General features: G+C 36.7%; 1 protein-coding gene across 4 annotated transcripts in view; it reads left to right on the top strand.

The window, feature by feature from the left end:
• PDE1A (phosphodiesterase 1A) overlaps positions 1-24,806 on the top strand; it is a 188,492-nt gene that overhangs the window by 43,941 nt on the left and 119,745 nt on the right. For 2 of the 4 annotated variants that reach the window (XM_063162266.1, XM_063162265.1), the window contains exon 2: positions 3,328-3,441. In XM_063162266.1, coding sequence (XP_063018336.1) covers positions 3,338-3,441 — 104 coding nt within the window. In that variant the 5' untranslated portion in view covers positions 3,328-3,337. The other 2 variants (XM_063162264.1, XM_063162270.1) reach the window with 2 other exon arrangements.

Genomic DNA, 24,806 nt, shown 5'->3' with positions numbered 1-24,806 from the left:
TGATATTACTACTGGCGTAAATTACATCTAGATGAAAAAAAAATCTTAGTTTAAATTTCCATTAAGTGTAGCTTCTTATCTGAGGATTATATGTCACTGGGAGAGTTTTCTTATCACCATAATTAAGGGTGAAGAAGTTAATTATTCCTGTTTTAATGTGTCTCCATATTGGCTAATAGAAGTGTGTGTTGACTTTATAATGGAAGTTTTAAACTGAAATCTAAAAATAACAGAAAAAACTGTGGACAAAGTACAAAAAAGATTTTTTTGGGGGAGGAAAAACATGGACTACATGGAACTACATAGCAACTACATGTTGCTACATGGACTGTAGCAACAACTTGCTGGCACTGTAGCACAAATGATGAGTTAGGTAAGGCTAGAACAGAAAACTGGTTCAAGAATAGGAAGTGGAAAGAAGCAAAGTGAAGGATAATTTTTCATTTCAGATACTAGCCCTCTAGACTGGCCTTGCTTACTAAGGTAGCTGCTCCCAGTTTAGTGTTCTGTATCTTTAGAGCTGGTCGTGCTGCAGGGCAGGGGTCAGAGTGTCTGGGCAGCAGGGCTGGCTGTGGCTGCAGGAGCTGGGGAGGCACTGCCTCATTCTCAGCCTCGTGTGCCCTGCACTGAGCCAGGGGAAGGATGTAGGCTCAGCTACTTCTTCCTCTGAGCCTTATTCACAGAAGCTAAAGGGAGGAAAGGTCTCTCCTTTCCCAGTGTTTCCACGAGGGCTTTTTGCTCGTGTTTTCCAGATAACTTAAAAGTTCCTCTTTTGTTTTAGATAGTTTGCTTCTGTCTCCCTAGGGAACTACAGGACATGTTCTGGTAAATTTCTTGGTTTCGATCTGTGTTTTTGTTTCCTGCTCTTTAACTTTCAGAGATACAATTTCATCCTTTAGTGTCTTCTCTGGTGGTTTGCTCTATCAATTCTCAGGACAAACCTTTGGAGCAAAGGCTGCTGTGTTTGTCTTTTGCTTAAGCCATGCTGGGTGCTTCTGCTCTTGGAATTTCTGTTGTAGTAGTGGCAGGGTCCTTCAGGGAGCAGAGGTTTTACAATTTTCCTTTGTGGAGTTCTGGTGACATTGGCAGGTGTCTCCATTTACAGGGATACTGTTTGGGTAGTTTGCACCTTCCGGGAGGATATTGCCTTCTCATTATAGTGTTCTCCAGTAAATCAAAGCAATGTATCTTCAACTACTGAATTCCTTTTGAGGGAGAGAGAACAGCTTGCAAACACCACTTTTTTTTCATTGTAGAGTTAGACAACAAGAGCTGGAAATACTTGTAGAGGCCCTTAAAATTCCACACTGTCCCCGGAGGTTTATGTGGTTTCTATAAATACTTAATTTCTTTGCTTTTCTTCAGATATTTGGCAGTTAGAAGGCAGAGAAGAGCCCAGATTAGTGTGAGATGTTCTTATTAATTATTCCATGGAAGAATATTTATGCTCTTTTCTACAAACTTTGGTTGGACTCCATGCAAAACAGGAGTGGAAACTTTGGAAGGCTTTAAGTTGTTCAAAGGTATTAGTGCTGCATTTGACCAAATAAATGCCTTACAGTTGTTGAAAATACATATTTGCATTTCTTCTTTTGTGCCTTAATGTTTGAAAATTCTAAGTGATTTTACTCATCCAGTGGCTGCTTTTCAGAAATTATCAGTAAATTTAATGGGATTGACTCTTAGCATGCAAAAGATGCAACTCAAACTGGTTTATAGCTCTCATAGGGTGTAATTTATCTCTATAAAATGCATGAAGGTTGCCATAGAGGAAAAAAAATTGATTAGGAAATTGTGAAATGTTCATATTATTTCAAAGCTGTGAGCCCCTTTTTCTATTTTCCTGTGGGAACCTGAGAACTTAGTAGTAATATCCATTTCTGCCAATTGCATCAGACAGGAATGCTCGTTATCTCACTCTGTCGCAGGATTTAACACAGATAAAGCTGTTTAGTTATAACCATACTGAAATACTCCTCCCTCACCCTTAGGCTCCTTCCAGTCACCATCTGAGGACTCTCATCCTGACTTTTCCAATGTGGACCCAAAGCTCCTTTTCCCAACTGGCAGTGGCGCCAGTAGCTGACAAAGCTGACACATTTACTCCCTCTTGGCACACTGCTCTTGCCTGGCTTCTTGCACCGCTCTTAGTCTGATTGAAACAAACACGATCACTGAGACAAGTCTCGGGTATATTTGATTATTTGGCTGCTGCTTCAGAAATGGAGATTTTTTACCCACCAACCAAGACAGGTGCTGTTCTCAGAGTAGAGAAGCGCTGTGCAAACTCAAGTCTGTGACTGAGCAAGCAGCAGGGAAATCTCCTCCTTTGCCCTCTCCCAGCCCTGACCTGGGCTGTACAGACAGGTTCTCAGGTTTGCACATGGAAGGCAGAGCAGGCGATCTGCTGCATGGCTCATGTACTGATTAATCCTCAACCCTTTTGCTGTTTGTATGCACTTAATTGTTTTTCTGCTGGCAGACACACAGAGTTCAGCATCAGATTTTGACACACACATGCTGCTGTCCCGGAGGACTCGCAGAGTGGGCTGTCTTGCAGCTGCTGCATTTTCCACCAGTAAAATTGACAGTTACCTACTGAGTGGAGTTGCTAGGAGAAGGTGAACAGTCATCATTACAGCATATTCCTTCAATAACAACCTGTAGTGCTCGCTGATTTCTCTTCTGCAGGGATTTAGACGTGTGCTACTGACTTAGCATTTGTGCAGTCATATTTTTATTGACAGGCTGGTAGATATTTATTCAATAAGAAACAACTCAGGATCAGCTAAAGAGAGGAAAGCTCTGGCATTTGAACATACACTCTTTTTGTAGGGTGATGTGGCTGATACTGGCATCTACCATCTGCTTTCCTATTGCAGCCTGTTTCTCCAACCTGCAAAGCAGAAACCAGCCTTTCTTTCCTTCTGGATTGTTAAAGCCATTCACATTTATTCTGCATGGCAATGAATTATAGTCCATTTTAAGGACTCTTTTGTGCTTCTGTGTGTATTTCTACAGCAGAAAAAGTGTATGAGAAAGGAGCTTGAGCAGTCAGTAGTATAAGTAGCTGGCTCTCCCGTATGGATTAGACTTGTGAGGTCAGAGGAGCTGTGTGTACTTGCTCTGTGCTTGGGGGGGAAGAGTGGATTTGTCTGTCAAAGTGAATAGCGATTCAGGCAGGATCGTCCCTCAGCTGTTGTAATTCTGATGTGTTTTGCTATGACAGCAGCTACTGTCTAACATGCGTGGATCTTCTGAAATTTGTAGTGGACTAAGGACTGCTTTTACTTGCTGCTGAGCCTGACTGTAACTGTATTGCTGTAGGACAATAACGATGGGGGCTCGAGCGACAGAAACAACTCGGGAACTGGAAAGCGCCTCTGTACAGTACCAAATAGGAGGACATGCAGAGAAAATGTGGCAACGACTCAAAGGAATGTGAGTAGCTTGTCTCCTTGGCTTTTTTTCTGTTCCTTGGGAAAGATAATTTTCTTCTGTTTGTTAAAATGTCTAATTAGCAAACGGGAGAGTTATCTTTAAGCTGTGAACAGTATTTGCTCCCACAATACAGTACATCGTTCTGCTTTACGATGGTGCTTAGATTAATGTCAGACTCTCTATTAGGTTCAGTCATCTCATTTAAAAGATGTATAAGTGAGAGTTATTATCCAAATTGAAATACAGGTAAGTCCTTCCAAGTTAGCACTTCCATATCTCTGATATGATTTTGTAAATGTTATCTTCAGAATCAGCATTTCTGGAGCTGTTTCATCATTGTTGTCAGTGTGTATGGGTAAGTATATTACTGCAATTCTATAGGAGGAACTAATACTTTCTCTTTAAGACTGAAGGTAAAGAAGTAAATATTAAAAGGTGCTTAGGTATTAGGAAGCTGCTCTGTCTGGTTTTTGTCAATTATTTTGGTGTTCAATAATGCTAGAAACTATTTCAAGGAGTATTTGAGGGCATCACTGTGTACCTGCTGTGTCTAATTCACTGCTCTCAAATGCAATTTTCATTTCAGTGCAAATGATCGGTAAATAAACATCTGCAACCTGTCAGAGTAAACTCTATCAAACTAGTGCATTCTAAATCCCTCAAATGTCAACATCTCCTTTTCAGTATTTGCCAGGTTTTTGATCTGAAAGCTGATGTCAGGATGTTACAAATAAATGCATGTTACACTTGTTGAAGCAAAGAAATGGCACTGTTATTTTTGCTGGGAAGATTTGTAATCCTGGATTTCTAAAGATATTCCACAGATGCTAAATAGTGCCTCAGCTGTTGAAGGTAAACAGGTTATTTAAGTGTGGAGGATTAGATGTGTCAGCTATGGCACTGCCTGTTTCCCTTGTGCATTGGGTAGAGACTCAAAGTGGCTGTGGGGAAGGGGATTTCCACCATCTGCTCTCTTTAAGGAGAAATTGGTTTGCTTGATTGGAAAGTCACTTTTCAGGTGTGGCCAGGGATTTATCATAACTTCTCTGTGATACGCATTTGAATATTTGCTCTGAATCCTATCATCACTCTGTTTATCGCATTTTTGGGAAAAATGTCCCCATAAAAATCTCCAAAGTGTACACAGCAGAGCAAATATTTTGATTGTTTGATGATGTCACACATTTTGCCCCTGAATTTCTGCTGCCAAAGACCTCCATCAATTTGTGTTGATTTCCATTAGTAGGGTCTTAGCTGCTGTTTTTGCTCTCTAAGTTCTCTGTTAGCACTAGACTCTTGGGTTAGAGCGTTTCCTTTCAGCTGCCTCTGGAATGGTACCATTCAGCAAACTAATGCAAATAATTCAACATTGGTGACACAGTACAAGACCTCCAGGAAATAAGGTTTATGCTTTTTTAGGAGTAGTTAAGATGATATTTGGAATTTGTAGTGTGTCAATAAGAAATGGAACTTACCTGTTTGGAAACACTGCACCTTTCACAGGCAACCTCATGAATGTTGCAACAAGATGATGCTAAAATAAATACGTGTATTTAAAAAGCAAGCAGGTTATATTATTAGATATGTTCTCAGCTGACTGTTTTTCAGACTTACCAATATTCCATTTTAATTATTCACTAGTCAATTGGAAATCACTGACTAGTCGATATTATGAACATTATATGGGGAAATTTCAAAGAATTGAAATTTCCAGAGTAGATATCTGGGCTCACTTTATACTATAAGCAGCAATCATTAAGGAAAAGGATTCATTTTTTTTGTGGGCAGATATCAAAGCAGAAGCATGTTTATATATGGTAGGGGAGAGGGACAGATAAGTGGAACTGCCAGATAATCTGACTTGGGAGGAAATCTTTTATAAACAGTTGGGAGAATTGTTTCATGTTAGAGATGGGAACTGTTAATGTAACTACATATGATGACAAATTATTGAGCTTTTAAAGTAGTGTGCAGTAGTATATTTACACTGAAGTCAGGACTTCGTGGTTTGAATTATGAAGCTGAATCTGTTCTTGCTGATAGAGTCCATAGAGCTACATAATGTTCATGTGATTTCAATGCAGTTTTACAGTATTTTGCCAGTCAAGAGTGCTGATTATCTTCTTGCAAGCAGGTCATTATTTCTAAAAGAACATTGGATTTAACTTAGGTAACTATCTGAATAGTGTTCAAAAGCTGTACAATAGACCCTTATTAAAAATCAGCTTTAATTTTCTGCTAGCATTACATCTTTTTTCATAATAGACTTTTAATTAAAAATTTGGCAGCAGAAGTCCATTTAACTTTGTATGTCTTGGAGTATTTTTGTTGTTAGCTTGTTGGCTTTTTTAAATTCATTTTTATGAAATAGAGGCTATTCTAGAAGATAGGTGAGTTGAATGCACTTAAAGCTAAATGAAAATCCTTATTTGAATGCCCAATAAGAAAAGCTGTCACTGTGGAAGCTTGACTGAAAGGGCTTTTTATAGGTTCTCTATTCTATAGACTTTCATAGATCTTGCTAGCCTAAGTGTTGCAATAAAGACTGGGATGTTTGGAATAAAATTAAAATGATATATAACTTTTATTTGGTTTATGATGCTTTACAGCCAAGTTCTTACTTTCAGATGACAAGTAAAAATCTCACTCTGTTTTCCTTACACTGGAATTGCAGCAGTGCTGCAACCAAGGACATTATCTGTCAGAGAAGATATTTGAATTTCATAACTTGATCCTTAGCATTGGTGCTGATTTTATTGATGCCTGAATATATAAAACACAAGCTCAGTGAAACAAGAAGTGTGAAAGAGTCATGTAAATTTGTCTTGACTGTAGCTTCTGGTTTTTGAATTGAGATATTTTCAGTATGCAGACTGCAAGCTTCTAATGTTTTGTAGTTCATGGAGAAAGCAAAAACAAATAACAAGGAGCAGCTAAATAACTTATGTAATAGTGTGGCTTTTATAATTCTCTGCTACGCAGAAGAATAAAAACAAAAGCCATTCAAGCCACTGCAGGAACTCCAGCTGCCTGACTTGAAGGGGAGTGTTGTATATCTTCCACTTCAAAAAACACCTTGTCACAGCCCAGCCAAGGGGCTCCTTTTCAGCCTGTTTAAATGCCACCAGTTACACCTTTTCTCTCACAAACACTTATTCTCTATTGGATTGAATCTTTCTTTAGAGAGTAAATAAACTGCCAGCTTAAATGTATTATGGTGTCAATAGATCCAGATGATTTGCTGCCTAGGAGAGTTTGTCTTCTGCTGCTAGGGAGCTCAGAAAAAAAAATTGCTTTTTAAAAGCCTTTTGATTTGGAATGCAGAGAACCGGGTATAAAGCAGATGTCTGTATGCTTACTGGCCTTGCAGTGTTTGGTATTCTCCTTAATCTGCACATAGACTTGACTTAAGTCTGTATTGTTCCTTGGTGTGTGAAATCTGTGCTGTCTGTTGTGTCTTTTTGCCACTTCACTCAATGTTAATGCAGAACAGCCAGACATCCCCCCCACCATCTTTTTTTATTTTGCAAGTAGACATCTTAGGTACCTTTGCAAGCAGGTTCTGCTATCCTCAACACTGATGGACATAGTATTAGGGGTGGGCTCCTTTTCTGAGCTTTGAATTCATTAGTGAGTAATTAACTTGATTTTCATAAATATCTGTATTTGCTAGAACTGTCTCTAATTGGCCAGAAAAATGTCTGAATGAGAAAAGTTAAAGTCCAAGATTCCAGGAACTTGGGGACTGGAAATTCACATGTGGTTGGTATAGACTACTTTATGAAATTTTTACTGCTTTAAAATGAGAATGTGTCATTGCCATCACTGGTTAAAACTAATTTGTGATAACGTCTATGGCAAAAGGGATTTGAAAAACAGTCATGAGCTTCTTTCCTTACCTTGTTCCCTTTCTTTTCCTCAACATTCAACATTAAGAAACCCTGATTTCTGCAGGAAGGAGAGTCTAAGTTGCTTTAGGTACTGAAAGGGACAGGCATGTACACCCAGTTTGTTGATCCTGCAATGCTGCAGTGACAAATTGCATGCATACACATTTTGTTGAGACAAAAAGGAGCCTTAGTCACTGATTTGGGGAAATTTGGCTTGATGTCAAAGAAAGTAGAAAAATGGCTTCCTGTGCACCTGCTGAATTATCAGAAGATAGCATTCTTTTAAAGACATTAAATAGAATCCAGATTAGCAGCCTAGTTAGGTCTAAAACAGATTAGAATGGGTAATTTTATTTAGAGAACAGTCATTCCTTCACTAGGTCCATGGATACTGGTGGAACAGCAGTAGAACAGTTTCCAGATATGACACAAGTCTTTCTTTTTTCAAGCTGCTTGTTTACAATTTATTTTATACTGTATTTCATGTTTGCTTAGTTTGCTTATTGCCCTTGTTTCTGTTGTCCATTTACCTCAACTATAGTAGTTCAGTATAGCTTAACTGAAGAGATTATCAAAACAGAACATATTATGATACAAAAATGTATAAATTTGTGAGTACTGAATAAACAAAAAGAGGAGAAGAGACAGAATTACAGGTGCATACCTCTGGTAAAAAGTAGCAAGACAGATTTTCACTTACTGCTAACTACATCAGGAACAAATGGGTATATAGTTCAAGTACTTTTTACTTGTCATGTTACCTATTTTTAATTTCTTGTGATGTGAAAACTTTCCTATGAAGTCATAAGCTCTTAAAAGTAATCAAAATTACGGGTATTTCCCAGGGGACTTTAAGTGAAATTAAAATTGATTTCAGAAATGCTCTAAACAGAAAATGGAAGGTATATGATGATATGCCTTTTGATTGATATGCATTTCATTATTGCTATAATTACCTAAGAATAGTTTCATTATAAATTGCGAACAGCTTCTTTTGCTTTTGAAAGCAAAGTGTGTTTCTGCACTGGAGTAGTCTGGTTAACAATTTATAATTATAATTTTGTAGCTTATAAATATGTATCTAATTAAACATAATATGAAAAATTTCAAATTTTCAATAAGTCTAGATGTTAAGCTACTTAACATTAGAAATTTAGAGAACTTTTGTATCCAGTCATATTATTTTACTGTTGGAAAGGTATTTCCATTATTATAATATAGATAATGGGCACAGAATTAATTTTCAGGTTCATACTAAGTTCTTTCAATTTCTGGCATGTACCAATGCTGTTGATGGTTTAGAATAAATGCTGATCCTCCAGTTTACTGTGAGTAGATGAATTGCTGTGCCCATAGGAAGCTGTACTAGAAATGATTGCAAATTGAAGAATTGTGCTCAAATGTGTGCACAAACCATATTTTGCCTATGATACCAGTAAGAACAGCAGCAGTGTTTTTACAGGTGTCTCTGAATAATACAATAAAATACTGAGATTCCCCATTAGAGCTTTAAACATGTTTATACATCCCTCACGTTGGTGTCCAATTAAAATTAAGTATTATATCTAAGGACAATGAAAAGGAAATTAAAGATAACATTTTACGAAGCTGACTACTAAACAATAATTAAATCTATATATTCTCTATTTTTTTTTAGCTTAGACATCTGACTGTACTTATGTTACAACTGAGACTTCTAAAATTTCCTAAAAGATACTTTCTGTGGCTATTTGTCTTATAAGTGTTCTATTCAGATCTCTGCTTAGAAAGAGATTCTGTGAAGCTGACTACACAAATAATGACTTTCCTCCTGAGCTCCTGCCAACTCCTTGTGCAGGGGTCCTTGATTTCTGACCAATTTTTACAAACATTTCTTTAAAAACTTCATTCTCTAATTTAGCTGTTGCCCACTGAGGCCTGCCACAGTTTCTCAGAGCTATGGGTCAAAACCTCAGAGCTCCTATTGCCCTCCCACATGTAACTCCCAGGTTCTGCTCCACCTCCACAACAGAGTGAAGTCAAAATATCTGGATAGGAGAAAAAAAGGCCTTTTGTCTTGCTAATTATATAGAGTTAGAAAAATGCAAATGCCTAAATACTGAAATTACATAGTTACCAGTGGAAGCTATAATAAAAATAGGCATTCACTTCATACATCTAAAAGAGAAACATAACCTCAGGTTTATCAAAATTGTGCCTGACAGAATTTTTCCTGTAAGATGTCAAAATAATCCTTTAGGAGTGAACCCATTTAGTACTGTTCCATTTTGTTTGTGTTTTCTCTCTGATCTGGCTTGCTCCTGGTATAATCTCTGGAGAAGGGCTAGAACAAAACAGTTGCAATTATTTCTGCTGCCATTTACTGGAGACTATTTGACAAATAAGACTGCAAAAAAGGTGTAAGACCTAATCTGGTAGCAAGTCCTCCAGTACTACTGTATTGTATCTAACATGAAAGGTTTATTTTTGTCAAAACCCCCTCCAGACATTCAAAGCCTTCCAAAAGGAAGAGAAATAACCAACTAACCAGCTAAGGGGCAAATGGACTAGGCTTGGCCCACAGACTGCACAGTGACAGAGTTCTTTACACCTTCTCAGACAACAGCAGATCTTTGGATTGATTTTTTTCCTTTACTGCCTTCCCATACAATTTCATTTCATACTTGAGGTCACCAATGCAATTTGTGGAACTTTTAAAGCAAGGCTTTCATAAAGAGGCTCTATAGAGGCAGTCAGAACTTCATACAAAGTAAATCCTTTCATTTTACTAGGGAGATGGGGAAAACCGAGCAGTTGTGACTAAATGGAGAGAAAATTGCACTCTGCTGTGGTTAAGGGAAGCTAAACAGAAATTGAGTACATCACTTGCAAAGTTACAGCTGACAATGAAATGACTCAGTTTTCACAGTCCATAAAGCTTTGCAATTAGTCAGGCAGTGCTGCAGACTGAAGAAGCCAGCCTTCTCCCTGACCTCTCTTTTCTCTTACAAAGATGCTTAGATTTGTAAAGAACTGCTACATCCAGTTTCTGTTAAAGGCTGCAGCTGGTCACAGCACAGACACACATTTCCTGAACACATACATGCAAGGAATAGTGATTTTAAAGGAGTATGTGACTTGCTCCTAAAAGCCTCTGTGATTCTGACTGTTGGCCGGCTGATGTAATTTTATTTCTGAAGTCAAATGCTGTTAACATGATATTGTATTTATTCCTGTGGATTTTGCTAAAAACGTGATTTCCAAAGTGGTTGGTTTTCTGTGAGTGGAGTGAATTTTTCAGATGCAATATCCATAAAAGGTGACCATTTTCTGCAGTTACTGTGGGTTAAGTTGTCTCCCACAATACATTCTTGATTCCCAACTCTGATTGCTTACTCCATGCTCTTGTGGTTTTTTTGTTAGCTGTTCTAGTGTGACTGGTAGTGATACCACCCAGGGATTTCTTCTGTGGTAAAAACAGCAATAGCTTTTTTTTTTTTTTCTTAATTTTTATTGGCTCCTGGGCTGGATTCCCTCTGTGTTTTCATACCTAGTTGCATCCTTACAATGGAGAGAGTTGTCTGAGGCTGGGACTACCTGAAGTTAAAGAAGATGGTCTCACTTGAGCAGCTCTCTAAGAAAACTGCAATGGTCTTGCGTTTGTTATGTTTCAAGTCCTTGATTCTATGGTATTGTAAATCTCGTCCCAGGGTACCTAGTGTTGTAACAAAACATGACAGAAGATGTTGATCAAATGTGAACTTCTTCTGAGGGTTCAATTTTGTTCTGGTGTTTTTGAAAGGTTAACTTTGAACTTGCAGGTTTTATGAAGATCAAGCAGTGCCCACGTCACTGCAGAGTTATGATGCACAGATAACATCTGTGCTTTTGTAGCCTACAAATAGCTGGCCTGAAAGAAGGCCAGGATAAACATCCGTGTTTTGTGTTTGGGCTAATTCAGGACAATTGCAATCATTTATTTGCACCTCAGCTGAATCAGTGAAATACTGCTGGGTAACCTATAACCAGGTTGTTTGCCTTGGCTATAAGGCCCTTTGCCACTGCTGACAATATCTCGTGAATCTGCAAATCAAAAAAAAAAGCTGAAAAGTGCTTTATTAGAATTTTTATTCTTGAAGTGAATGATCTGAGAATGAATACTCATTAGCTACAATTGTGCTGCTTATGGTCTGTACACAAAGCCGGACTGTAATGAGATTTAGTGTGGTTTATTTTGAATGAGTAAGAGAAGTGTGCTCATTTGAGTCAGTGTTGTGAAATGACAAAAAGCATTCCCAAGTTGCTTGTCTCTTTGACAATTTATGCAAATATGTCTGATTTTAGATGTTCCAGAAAAGCCATTATACCTTGAGGTATCATGTGCTGGAAAACATTAAAATAACATGGATGTTAAAGCTTTGCTTTTTTCAGGATTAGCAGCGCTATAAATATCACTCCACCATTAAAAAAAAAGAAAAGTGCTTTTTCTTGTCTTCACTGATCTCATGTTTGTAGTCATTATCATTTAGCATTTTTGCATGATTGTGTTGCTATGTATTTAGTAAGTTTCTCAGAATGAGACAGTTGAATTCCAGCTGTTCAACCCACCAAGCATAATGCAGTTATTATTTGAAGCAGTATTATTTAACTAGGAGCGACCTCACGGAAGATGTTTGTCTGTACAAGTGCTTATGCTCCTTTATCTGTTGTTTGACATTGGCTGCAGTTTGTTTGACCCAAACGTTCTCCAGACTTTTGGCGCCCCAGGAAAACAAGTAGCCTCCATAAATATTATGGAGACATTTAATTGTTGTGAATTTCTCTGATAAATAGTGTTTGAAGGCAGCTACATTTGAATTGTTCACTGTTAGTGTAATTTACGCCAGAGCAAAGAACAAACTGCTGGGTAGAATTTACTTCTTTATTCAACTGTTCTACTATATAGAACTGTTCTACCTGGGAAATTTGAAATTAAATAAGTTTTTTCCCTTCTGTGTTGTCGGCAGAATTTATTAAAGAATCAACGCCTAACATCTTGCTTACCTGCCATTATATATTTTGTATTTTTCTTTACTGTGTTTTGAATAGTTTATGTTTTTTGTTTGTTTTTATTTTGCAATACCTTGGACACCTCTTAGTATAATTCTGTGGCTTTCTTTTGCCATTTTTATGAAAGGCTTGATGAAGGTTTGAGTATTTTTCTTCTAAACTGAAGATTTTTTATTTATATCACTGTATTTCCTAATCTCAAATACATTAGCTTAAGAGAACTCAGATACCTGTTTGGCAGAAATGCCAGATATTCCAGGCTCAGCTGGAGCTGCAAATTGTTGTCTCTTTTCACAGTTCCTTTATATCTTCAATGTGTGATTTTCTGATGCACAGGTAACTGCACTGCAAAAAGCATTACACCATTGGCATTAATTTCCATCGGGGTGGGCTGGAATGTAGAATTCCTGCTCTGAAGAATATATAAAAAATCCTTGGAAAAGACCACCAATATTAAAAGCTCAGAAGAATGAGTAATCTGAAATGCCTCTAAAAAACTTTAAATGAGTATCTCTTTCTGCCTTTTCAACTTCCAAACCCTTAAACTGCTGCAACCTGTTCAACTGAAAGCTGCTTGTCCTAGTCCCTGTGCTGCAAAGATGTCCTGATCTCTGAGAAATCTAGAGAAATAGTTACCTACAGTCAGGAAATCTCTGAGATAGATATAATTTTATAAGCAAAGTAAGTTGTGCATGAAATCTGAAATTTTCCATTGAAGAAGTTAAATTATAAAATTATTGACCAACTCTGATTTATTTGTTTTCAGCGTAACTAGAAAGACCTTGGATTTTATAGGTAATTGAAAATGAGATGCTTCTCTTTCATAGAAAACTGCTGAAGTATCAAAGGTTCTATGTTTCAATAGCTACCAGGACATGCTCACCAGCTATGATTCAGTTAAAGCTGACAGGCCAGGTTTATGGGATAAATCTGTAACAGTCAATGGCAGTAAGACACAGATAACCTTTTCCCTGGCATATGCTGCTGTGACAAGAAATCCCTATTTTAGTATTGTATCTTTCTTGATACATGAATGAAGACATTATAGGTCTTCATTCTAAATCATCGGAACAAAGATGAGGCTTCAAATTAATTTACCTGTGAGTATTTGAAATTTGTCTCCATCTCTTAATGCAATGCTTGTATTTTGTGCCTTTACCACATTTTATATATATGGCACAATATTATTCTATGCTGCAAAGTGTTGAGTCCTTGTTTCTATCCTGAAGACTCCTCAAAACTACCAAACTATCTTGATTTATTGAGTGAAATAGCACACTTGCCTCTGGAAGGAAAACTGCAAGCCTTGAATGATAGACAGTATTAGAGTAGTGCGTGTCTATGTAAAAGGAGTGAAAAAAATTTATAATCTTCAAAATAAATTTATTTCTACTGCATCTGATTGGTATAAATTTTGTTCTTAACTTAAAATGTGAGAAATAGAAAATTTGGCTTATTTTGACCTTTTGATTTTGAAGTTCCTTTCTAAGCAGATTGACAAATTTTTTTCAATACTTTAGAGAAACAAGCAGTATTCAAATCAAAGACATGTTAAAATGAAGAGTGGTAATAACATACACATGTAAATACATAGCGATAATTGTGAGGAGGCTTTGCCTTCAAGAGGGAAATATTTGATTCTGTTTTTAGTTATTTTCTTGGGTAGTTCAGTTAGCCATTTTCTACTTTGTGTAAGCTATACTACAAAATGGGATTCCCTCTCCACTTGATTGATAGAAAGTCCCTACTGTTCCAGAAACATTTAAATATGTAATGTTTAGAAGTAACTAGACATGAAAGTGTTAAAATGTTTTGTTTCCATACACTCATAAACCTATACGGGTAATTGTATTCCTGGCTTTGTAGTTAAAAAAAAAAGCTTGATGCATACCTAGAGACTTCTTGGTAAGAAATAAAAAATTGGCAATAATGTTTCTGTGCAAGAGAAATTACCTTTTCAAGAATGCCCAATGGACAACTCATGAACACTTGGGGCTTAGACCTTATGATCCTTAATTTTAGTTTAATATACCAAACCTTTCCCTTTTCCTTCTCCACTGATGTACTGAATGTGTTTCATATGCTGTATGAAAGTGAACATTATCTAGAAGAAAAATGGTTTGCATTTATAGCAGATAGGGACAAACATTTTGAATCTGATCATACAAAAACTGCAAATCCGTTTCTAGAGCTGTATTACAAGGTATACACAGGATATGAGAATCTCAAATGGTTATGGGATTTGTGAAAGTTTATAGCTCCATCCAAACTTTGAGTTGCTTCTATCACTGTGAGACCCCAAACCAAAGTTTGTGTTAAAACAAGTGGAGCCTTTTAGAAGACTAAATTGTGATAGATGTAATACAATTTGGTCATTATGCCTGCTGACATAAAAAGAAAAAATAAGTATGGTACTAGAATTCTTAAAGAAAATCTTGCTTTGATTTAATGCTTCAACAAGAGCAAACATGCCTTAAGATTTTAATATTATCAATTCCTGAAAATATAGTTGCTCTGGTGGACATAAAACCATATGGAGCCAGCTCTGTCATCTATTTCCTGTCTTGACTTACAATCAGCTTTGACCAGATAAATTCTTGATACAGGACAGAGTCAACCTTGTCTTAGAATGAGGTCATATTTAGCCTTCTAGTACTGTGCTCATCTTCTCTGTAAGGCAAAGAGCTGCATCCAAAATGCTGTGTTTGTGATATGAAAGGATCCTTATGTTCCTGCAGAAGTTCAAAGCAAAATGTAGAGTGGAGAGCGAGTTGCTGAAAGTATATAATTTCCATGAGTTTTAGCTAAGACTATTTAGTGTAAAAGTTTGGAATATTCTCATCATCAGTTCAGTCTTAAAATCATCTTGGTTTCAGTTCAATCCTAAAATCATCTTGGTTTAAGGGAGGACTCAGGAGTTGCAGAATTCTTGAATTGTGTTACAATTTGGGAAAACATTGTTATTAACAGAATTTAATTTTAAAATCCTTTTCAATGTTTATATATTAAATGCAATCTCAAATGCATTTTTAGGTTGAATGATCAAGGGAATAGCATGAAACTTTGTGCTTCATTTTCTATATCGTCTTCAATAGAGGAAGGCGAAGAATCTCAGGAAAAGGAAGAATTCATAGTGGTTTTAGAGATTAACTGTATTCTTTTCATTTCCAGTAATGAAAAATGGTATTGCAACTTTACATATGGTGACTGAATTGAAATAGACTCAAAAAATCCTGTGTAAAGCTCTATAATGGCATTGTAAAGTGACAACAGATGTGATTTCTCACACTAAAATGCATTCTTATCGTTTGACAATGATTCTCATTATGATGATACTCCTGGCATGGAACTAAAATTTTTCTACATTGTATAAGCTATATGAAATCTGTCTTTAGCTGGCAACCATGCCTTACTGAAGTTGGCAGAGTACCACATGTATGGGATAAATTCTAGCTTTCTATATGGGTGTGATTACAAAAATCTACATATGATGCTTCACTTTTGAAAATTAGTTGATTTTTCACAAAAGAGCTGCTTCATATTGTAATTCTGAATCTCAGCAAGAAGTACTTCATGGCCAGGCTATGGCTCTATTTGCTCAGTCATCTGGTTTTATTCAGTCTATTATGATCTAATAATATTTAAATGCACTCCAGTTCCTGGCTGTATTGGGGGTTTGTGGTTCAGTCTGAAAATCCTTTAGATTTACAAGACTGCAGTTCAGAGATGTAAGAAAATTTCAAGATCCAACAATCAATTTTTCCTTTAGGTACAACGTGTGTTTTACTACAGGTTTTTCTGAAATGAACAGCATGAAAATGGTTTGGGGTCTTTAAATGAATAATAGAAAATATATGTAGTAGTTTTTGAGGAATTAAGATAGTAATGTTCAAGTTGTGCCGGTAGACCATAGAACTTCAGCCTGTGATTTCTCAATCCAGTCAATAATCAAATAAAATTAGCCTGGTTCTGGTCTCACTTAAACCAGCATAATTGGACACTATTGAATTACAACACAATAAATGAGACCTCAAAACAGATTTACTTTATTGTGACAAAAGAGCACAGCATTTCATGGATGCAGTGGAATTTGGCTAAGGTAATTCCTTTTTATGAACACTGGGCTATGTCAGGCATGTTATAGTTTTCAGTCTTAGTTCTTATTGGATATGATTCTTATTTTCTTAATTGGTAAGTGAACAAATCACCTGATAGAAGGATTCCCTGAATTACCTTTTTTTTTCCCTTTCCCCTTCTCCCAAGGGAAAGAACCATGTTTACCTCCCTTTGTCTATCACTTGGCTGCAGCTATAGTAGTAACACAGAAACAGATTGCACTGAATTTGCTATTTATTGCTCTGATTTTGGATTTTTGCCACTCTCACTAATGAGCTATGTTTTTGCAGATAGACAAATTAAGGATGGGCTCCTCAGCTCACATGCATTCAATTGTATCCCAGTTTGTCATTAAATTTATTTTTAACAATAAAATCAGCAGATTGTAATTTGTATTACGATTATCACAAAAAATCTCACCACATTTAATGGAACTGTGAAGCTTTGACAGTGCAGATGAGGGGAGTTAGACCTTGAAAGAAAAAACCAGTTGCACAGCATCATCTAAAATTTTATTTTGGCAGTTTATCTGTAGTGATTTGAGGAATGGGAACAGCAGGAAAGGGAGGGGCCAACTTTATCTAATAACATCCTCACTCAAACCAAGTAATTACACTGCATTCATTTCTATTAGCATGGCAGGCACAAGATTGGACAGTATTTGGTATAGAAGTAGAGGTATCCACCACATTAAGTGATGAAGTCTTAAATGTTGTGCTTGCATTTTTACGGGTAGCTGAAGGATTCTCTGTATACACTTCTAAAAGTGTTTAATGAAAGTTAGAAGTTTTGTTTTTTCTTTGAGTTGCCTCAGAAGAAAATGTCAGAAGCACAAAAGCCTTTGTTGCTTCACTTCATGATTAAATACAGCCTTCCCTATTGAAAGAACTCTTTTATTTTGCATTATTATCCTGTTACAAAATGTCTATTCCCATCACAAATATTTCAGTTTCCCCATTCTTCCCTTCATAATTAACACTGAAAGCCTAACGTTGTGAGGCTAGAAGCTGCCATTTCTTCATGTGCAAAGATTTAAGCTCAGCATTTGCATATGTGAAAGAGGTGTTTTACTCAGTAAACTATCACATTACCAAAAGTAGACTACTAATAAGCAAATGTAGACTACTATTTTTAATTTAAATTTTATTGTCCATAAGACATCAAGATATACACAGGTAATTACAACTACCCAGATTGCCTTATCTTTGTAAATGGATTATGAAATTGAAAATGAGGAAAGGTGTTATCTGGGAAACAATATATTTCCAATTATAGTGAAGTGACTACACAATTGTAACACTTCTATTCAGGCCTTTGTACTTCAATGGAAGGTAGCTTTTATTCTGTTCACATTAACACTTTCTTAAAAGATTACTTAATCTTAAAAAGGTCACATTTATACTGTTGGAAAAATTAACACCAGAAATTATCCCACTCATCTGTGGCAGCTTCGGTTCATAGCTTTGAATTCAAAGACATGTGCTTGCTTCAATAGTCAAGCTCTTTGCTTCTCACTTACTTCCGCAATCTTTTTTGGCAAGAGGAGTTACCTTTAATCCACATTGTTTGTAGGAATCCATGTAATTTCAAGGATCTGCCTTATTAGCATGGTTAAATGGATAATGGATGTGGCATGGAATAGGAATGAACTATCAGAGCTGGGGTGTTAGTATTAAGTCACAGTCATAACTGGTGTGCTGAGAAATGAAATGCCTAAATTCATTTCTAAAATCAAAAAGATTTTCCCTCAGTGAAGCTGAAAAACACAGGGAAATGTTATGCCAGAACTGTTCATGGCAAAGCCAGTGCTGAAGCACTGTTAACACAACCATGAGATTGCTTCCCTCCCCCAGCACAACTGGAACAATGGAAAACACATAATCAAAGATGCAGTGCTTTATATTTGCTTGGCACCATGTTAACTTAATCAAGAATGAACTTGCTCAAGGATTTTTTCCATAGAAATAGGACAACAACCCATTCTGTTACCACTCCCAGAATGTGACTCACAAAGAGAAAGCAGCAGAGAAAGACAGCGTTTTTTTTTTTTCCTTTCATGAAACCACTCACTTCCCTGCAAGGTTATGCACTTGTTTTGTTTTTAAATGTGTTACTTTGATTCTTTTCCTACTGATGTTTGAAAAATTAGTCTTAAACATAGATTATGTCAGTGTTGATGGAGCAGGTTGTCATCCCCCTCTATTTTTTCTGAAAGATGGATGCTACATTCTGTGTTTAGTGAAATCCTGACAAGAATGCAAGTTCCTGTGGCTCCTTACCAATTAGTTTGTTCAAGCAAAACAGACCACATGATACCAATAAATTTTCTCTCATCATTCATTCATTAGCCTTTAAGAAGAACTGTGGTACTTTTGGAGTGGATGGCTCTTTGCTCCATCCTCCAAACAAAAGTCTGGATAACGGCCAGACGTGGAAAGTAAGTCTCTAGGGTTCACAAAAATAGCATTTTAGTCTGATATTTCCTGATCTGCTTACAAAGACAGTCTTTGCAGTAGGGAGTTTTTGTAGTGGTTATATGTGGGTGCACCACAACCTTCCACCCTCTGCATACTCATGTAGACTTCCATCTCATTACTGTCTAGCTATTAATTGTATGTGTCTGTGAACAATGATGGCTTCAAGCACTCAGCTGTCAATATGACTTTCCCAGATGAACATCTGAGTGGGCGTAAATGTCATGATAAGCATGCTGCCTTCATGGATCGCACAAAGTTATTACCTCCTTTTTGCTGATTCTTATGTAACTATACTTTTGGCTGATAAAGTAAAATAAATAAGTTTTAGTTTTCATAACGAGCTATGTTAAACATATATATATATATATATATATACACACACAAGATCTGTCAAAATTCCTCTTACTGATAGTGGCATTTTTTCCTTCCAAATACTTGTCAAATCTGATGGATACTCTTTCTCATATTCTTACTTAGATGAACTTGAATGCTGTCAAGAATTTTGGTTATATGCACCAATATCAATTCAAGTCACCAACACCAATTTGCCCTCAGAAACCATGGAAAAAGAAATTAATTGAATATTTCACTTTACTTAAAAATAGTCTTTAGGGGCAGCATCACTGCCTGCCCCTGATAAAAATGTATCTGAGGGGCTGGATGCGTCCATGCTTTTGGATAAATTTATATAGATTTGTTTTGTTTTTTTTTTTGTACTGTGGGTTTTCCAAAGTGAAATAGTGCTGGAACTATAATAAATAGCAGGAAAATAATATAAAATTATGACATGGAGTTGCTACTTTAGACAAAACTGACAATGCCCTTCAGAAGTAGAGCAATGCAATCTCCACAGTTCAGGCAGGTCTTGTTAATGGAGAATAGCACAGAAAGATATTTTGTAGCAAAAAAAAACCCCAAAACCCAAACCAAAACCAGCACGATCAGTAAGCTCCTGTAAAAGCACATGTTATTATTAATTACAGTAGAGCATGCAAAAAGATTTGAGTTTCTAGGGCTCTGTCCTCTGGGCTGTTTAGGTTCCAGGCTGCTGGTGCAGCTGATAGGCTGCTCTGGTAGTGGTGCTTCTCCCTGTGAGTCCAAGTCTGACATATGTGATGAAATGCAGAATACTGATAATCAGAAAAGAAAACCAAACCCAGAGCTTAAATGCAAGATGTTTGAGGAATTTATATGTGAATATACAGGCTGCCAGTACACATTTTATTTAGCATTTACTGCTACTCCAAGCAGACACTTTTAAAAAAAATTCTTTATTGCACTTTTGTGAGGGGTTTTTGTGTCAGGGTCAGGAGCTTGAAATTTCTAATTTCTTGTTAGACCAGTGCAAGAAAAAAACCAAGCAATGTTGCCTGCTACTTTTAAGCCTTTCAGGGAGCTTCTTTTCAGTGGCAGTTGCAGAATGTGAATGTGAAAATGTTTAAACCAAATGTTCCCTAGGCATCTCTCAGTGTCTGTATGATCCTCAAGTGCTTCAAAGCTTTCAGAAAAAGCATGGAAACAAAAATATTTCTTATATATTAATCCTTTGTAAAAGGTGGCACTGATTTTGTCTATTAATGCAGTTGAATTAAATAGAAAATTCTCCTTTGCTTCCATTTAACTGTTCTAAATCAAAGTTTCTGAACATTCTTCTCTTGATCTACCTCAGTGAAGAGCATAGTTGTGTGCAGGGCATAAGAAACTGTGCTTGGGAGTGACTGATGGTTGTTGTTGACATCTCAGACAAAATAGAGAAGTGAAGGTTGAGCTTCTAGGAAGTAATTAGAATGTTTAAGTGCCCAGGCCTGAACTTTTGATGGACTTTAATGAGGCTTTTAATAAGACTTTTGATAGTCTTGCCTCAATATGTAGTGCTAATAAATTCCACCATTAAAGATTCTGTTTGGATAATGGGCATAACACAAATTATGTTACTGGAGTAGCCATTTGTCACAAGAAACAAATGCAATCTGCTGTTGTCTTCTTACCCATTCCCCTCTTCTTAGCTCCATTTACATGTGTCTGTGTTTCTGCAGATCTTTCATCATAACTCATAGCTTAAAACTCCTCTGAGTTCTAGTTCAGCAGTTTTTTCCTAGTGTTTTATTTCAAGTTTTCTCCCCATACCAGTGTGGAAAGTTTAACAGTCTGGCAGTTAAAGCAGAGTCTCATTTTTCTGTGTCTGTTTTAACCCTTGGTCTGGAAAAAAATGCTGCAGCTTTTTGGGCATGTGCCAAAATACAAAAGGAAAAGTGCCAAGTTCTTAGTTTTAAAATAAGACCAGCAAAAGTGTATGAAATGATTCATCACTTCCTGGCAAGTGTAATTATCACTGCAGTCACCAATCTCTATCTACTTGCATCCTTGAAAGATTTGCTAAATGTTACTGTAAGTTCCAAAAGTTATTGTTTCAACTGAATCAACTTAAAAGAATCAAGAGCATCACAGGTGTGTGCTTTAAACAGGAAAGGATGCTGATCTGTGGGACTCTCAGAGCTGCCTTCCTTTAGATTGGCCTGCAAGAAACATGGCACATTTCACATCAGTGTAAAGGTGGGATATGCTGAGTTTACAGTAGTAGCTATGCAAGGGAAAGGATTTCAACTGGTTTAGCTATTGTTTGTCATTGTTGGAAGCTGACTGCTCAAATTTGAAACCAGTTCCACCTCTTACCTGGACTGGGACATTGGAGATACAGTAATTATGTTTAGTATTCAGCTGATGTACTTTTTAAACACAGTTTAAGAAAATCACTTGTAGCTTCACTCTTCTAGGTGCTCCCTGGCCATTACCTATAACAAAAGAATCTTATTTTGACAAGGTATAGTTGTAATTTCTCTGTGCTTGGAACCTCGTAAAAATGACTCAAAGCATAATTGATTCTGCCTATAAGTAAATTGGGATGTGGGATGCATTCTCACCAGTCACTGCCTGAAGTCTAAAACAAAAATCAGACTTGGTAACATACCAGTGTACTCATTTCTCACATAACATATGTTGTGAGAGCTTTGGGGTAGCAATGAGCTTTTTTGTTCTGTTTGTATAGCAACTACACAGATGGTCTTTATCTACCACTGGCAAATTTGGGTAGTATCACAGCAAACAAATGTTTAAAATACATTGTTTAAAAGTTTTACAGTACAGGAAAAATTTTTCCAAGTTGTTATGAATGATTTCTGTGTCAGTGAAAAGTTTTTGCCTAAAAAATAATGCTGTTATTTAGTATTTCAGCACTTATTTTTTGCATGTCACCTAACCTCAGCTCATAACCAGGGGACTGGTGCAAAGAACTGCCTTTATTCTCCAGATTCTGTGACATTCAACTCTAGCTGAGGGTCTCTCCTGTGACCTTGTGTTGTTGTATGTTAGAATCAAAGCTTTCCTAAATGTATCTCATCCTGGAATGCTGCTCAAAATGGAGGAATCCAGTGGTGTGTAACAAAAGAAATATTAAGGGCAGCAGAAAGGGAGGGGGAAATTACTTCAGTGGAAGTAGCCAGGGAGGGAAAAATCCCCAGAAGTAATAGCTGTGGAATGGCCATAACTCACACTATCTGAATTCCTTCCATCACTTTGCCCAGCTGGGACAAAACAGAATTTCAAAGTAGGTTTCAGCTTTAGAATGACTGAATTACTTTCTGCCCAGGAGGACTGTCAAAGTGTGCATGCTTTTCAATACTTTTACAGCAGGAGAATGAACGGATATTTTGTGTATTGTGATATTCCATTTAGAATCTTGGATTTACCTTTTAAAATTTCATGGTATCAGAAAGTGCTAGAGATGGAAGTAGATTTCATTTCTAGATTTACATTAGAGTAATTAGGTAGCTGGGAAGGATGCCAAACACTCCTATGTATCCACATATTCTTTAGAGTCCAGATTAGTTATCTTTGACTCCTTCAGGAAACCTGTATGAAGCTGACTTGGGAAATTCCAGTACTCTTTTTACTAACTCTTCCCTCAGTCAAAGATGAAGAGTCCCTTAAGAAGCTGAAACAGGATACCCTGCTTTAGTTCTGTGCTTGTAACTTAAGGGGAGTTACTCACAGATGCATTCTTGCATTATAATGTTGCTTAACTTGAAAGATTGCATTGTGCTGATGAGAAAGGGTAAGTAGGTTTGCTGAACTCCAGATTGGACTGAAGATGGTTCTTCCCTAAAACTAAGATTATGTGTATGCAACAAATTACATGTATCCCTATGGTTTAGTCAGTCAGACTGGTCAAGTATAGTGGCCTTTTCCAAGGTTCTTTAGTATTTCTCACTGTGATTTGAAGGTTTATTTGCATTCCTGACTGACTGAGCAAGTGTCTGATATTGTCAATAGGGTTTGTCAGCAAGTTGGCAGAATGAAAGTTTTCCTTTCTTGGCACAGATAACATTAAGAAGTTTATCAGGGAATATTATGCAGACTCAAAATCTGTCAAAAACATGAATGACAGTGTGACAGAAACCACCTGCACAGCTCATGATATTCTTGGATCAAAGTACCAGCAGGAAATCACTGCAGTATTCCAAATAGTAAGTATGGTTTTGTAACAAGGCAGAAATCTTGAGAAAAAGTGGATATTTACTTTTTGTCACTTTCAAGCAGTTCCTTAAAGCTTGTACAAAGGATATACTTCAATGTGTGGCAAGTGCTAGTAAGAAATAGTGAGTTACATATCCTCAAACTAACAAGCTCTGTCTGAAACTAGGACACCTGCTATATAACAGGGACAAAAAAAGATGCTACTAGAAATGACTGCATAGGAAAGGGGTTTTAGAAAAAGCTGTTGCTACTTGAGTCACTGAAATGAAAGTTTGCTTCATATAGGTAAAGAAACAAAGGTAGAAAAAATACCTAGTGTTGGCAAATACTTTTAGTCCATAAAGTAAAACAGCTTTTGAAGGGAAGAAATTTCACCAGAAAGTTCAGTGCTGAACTTAGGCAGTCTGAGTTGAAAGTGACCTGTCCAAGATCACGTCCATGGACTCATGAAAAACTCAGGGCTCTTAGATCCCAACACAGAGTCTTATCTGTCAGTCCATGCTGTTTAAATTCATATAAAAAGGAAAAATAACCAGGTTATTTTTGCCATTAATCTACTTTAAATGCCACTCACATCACTTAACAAAGGACATTCTGTGATCAGCTTCCACCATCAATATGGCACGAGTGTGCAAGGCTTTATACAATATTAGCAATAACAAGCTCAATTTCTTTAAGTTAAAATTGAAGCTGCCTAGTATGTATTCAGATGTCAGTTCAATGTCACAACTTTAGATAAATGTAAGAAAAATTGTGAGCATAATTGACTTACCAGTCATAATGTGTGTAAGTTACCAAGGTGGCTTCATAGTTGGGAAATATCCAATCTATATTTAAATTTTAGTTGTCAGCATCACTTTGGATAGATAGATCCAAGTAAGGATCATTCCTTAAAATAGTTGTCAACAGAAGTATATTTTCCTGCAAATTTGAAGGTATGATTTTGATACTAGTTGGTTGAAATTAGAGTACAAGGGTGAACTGTTTGCTGGGTGTTGGCTTTGCCTTTAAGACATAGTTTTTCACAGCTGTGGTCACTGTGAGTGAATACAGTGACTTGCTTCATCACCTCTGTTGTTCTCTGATTCCTTGAGATACATATCCATATAATTGGTTTTAGGGCTCAGAACAACTTTCTAAAAATCATACACTGGCTGTAAAGTGTATTTGGCCAAGAATTATCAAAGGGGTTTTTTTGTCAGAAAAGAAAGATGTTTCCATGGCTCTGAAGACCTCTGACATGGGTGCATTTTTGTTCTTTGGAATAACATTAACTTATAGAAAGACCTGTAAATAGAGTGAGAGACAAATTAGAATTCAA

Source organism: Melospiza melodia, chromosome 8 (genome assembly GCF_035770615.1).
Source record: "Melospiza melodia melodia isolate bMelMel2 chromosome 8, bMelMel2.pri, whole genome shotgun sequence".
Taxonomy (NCBI): Eukaryota; Metazoa; Chordata; class Aves; order Passeriformes; family Passerellidae; genus Melospiza; species Melospiza melodia.
This window is presented reverse-complemented; position numbering and strand designations above follow the sequence as displayed.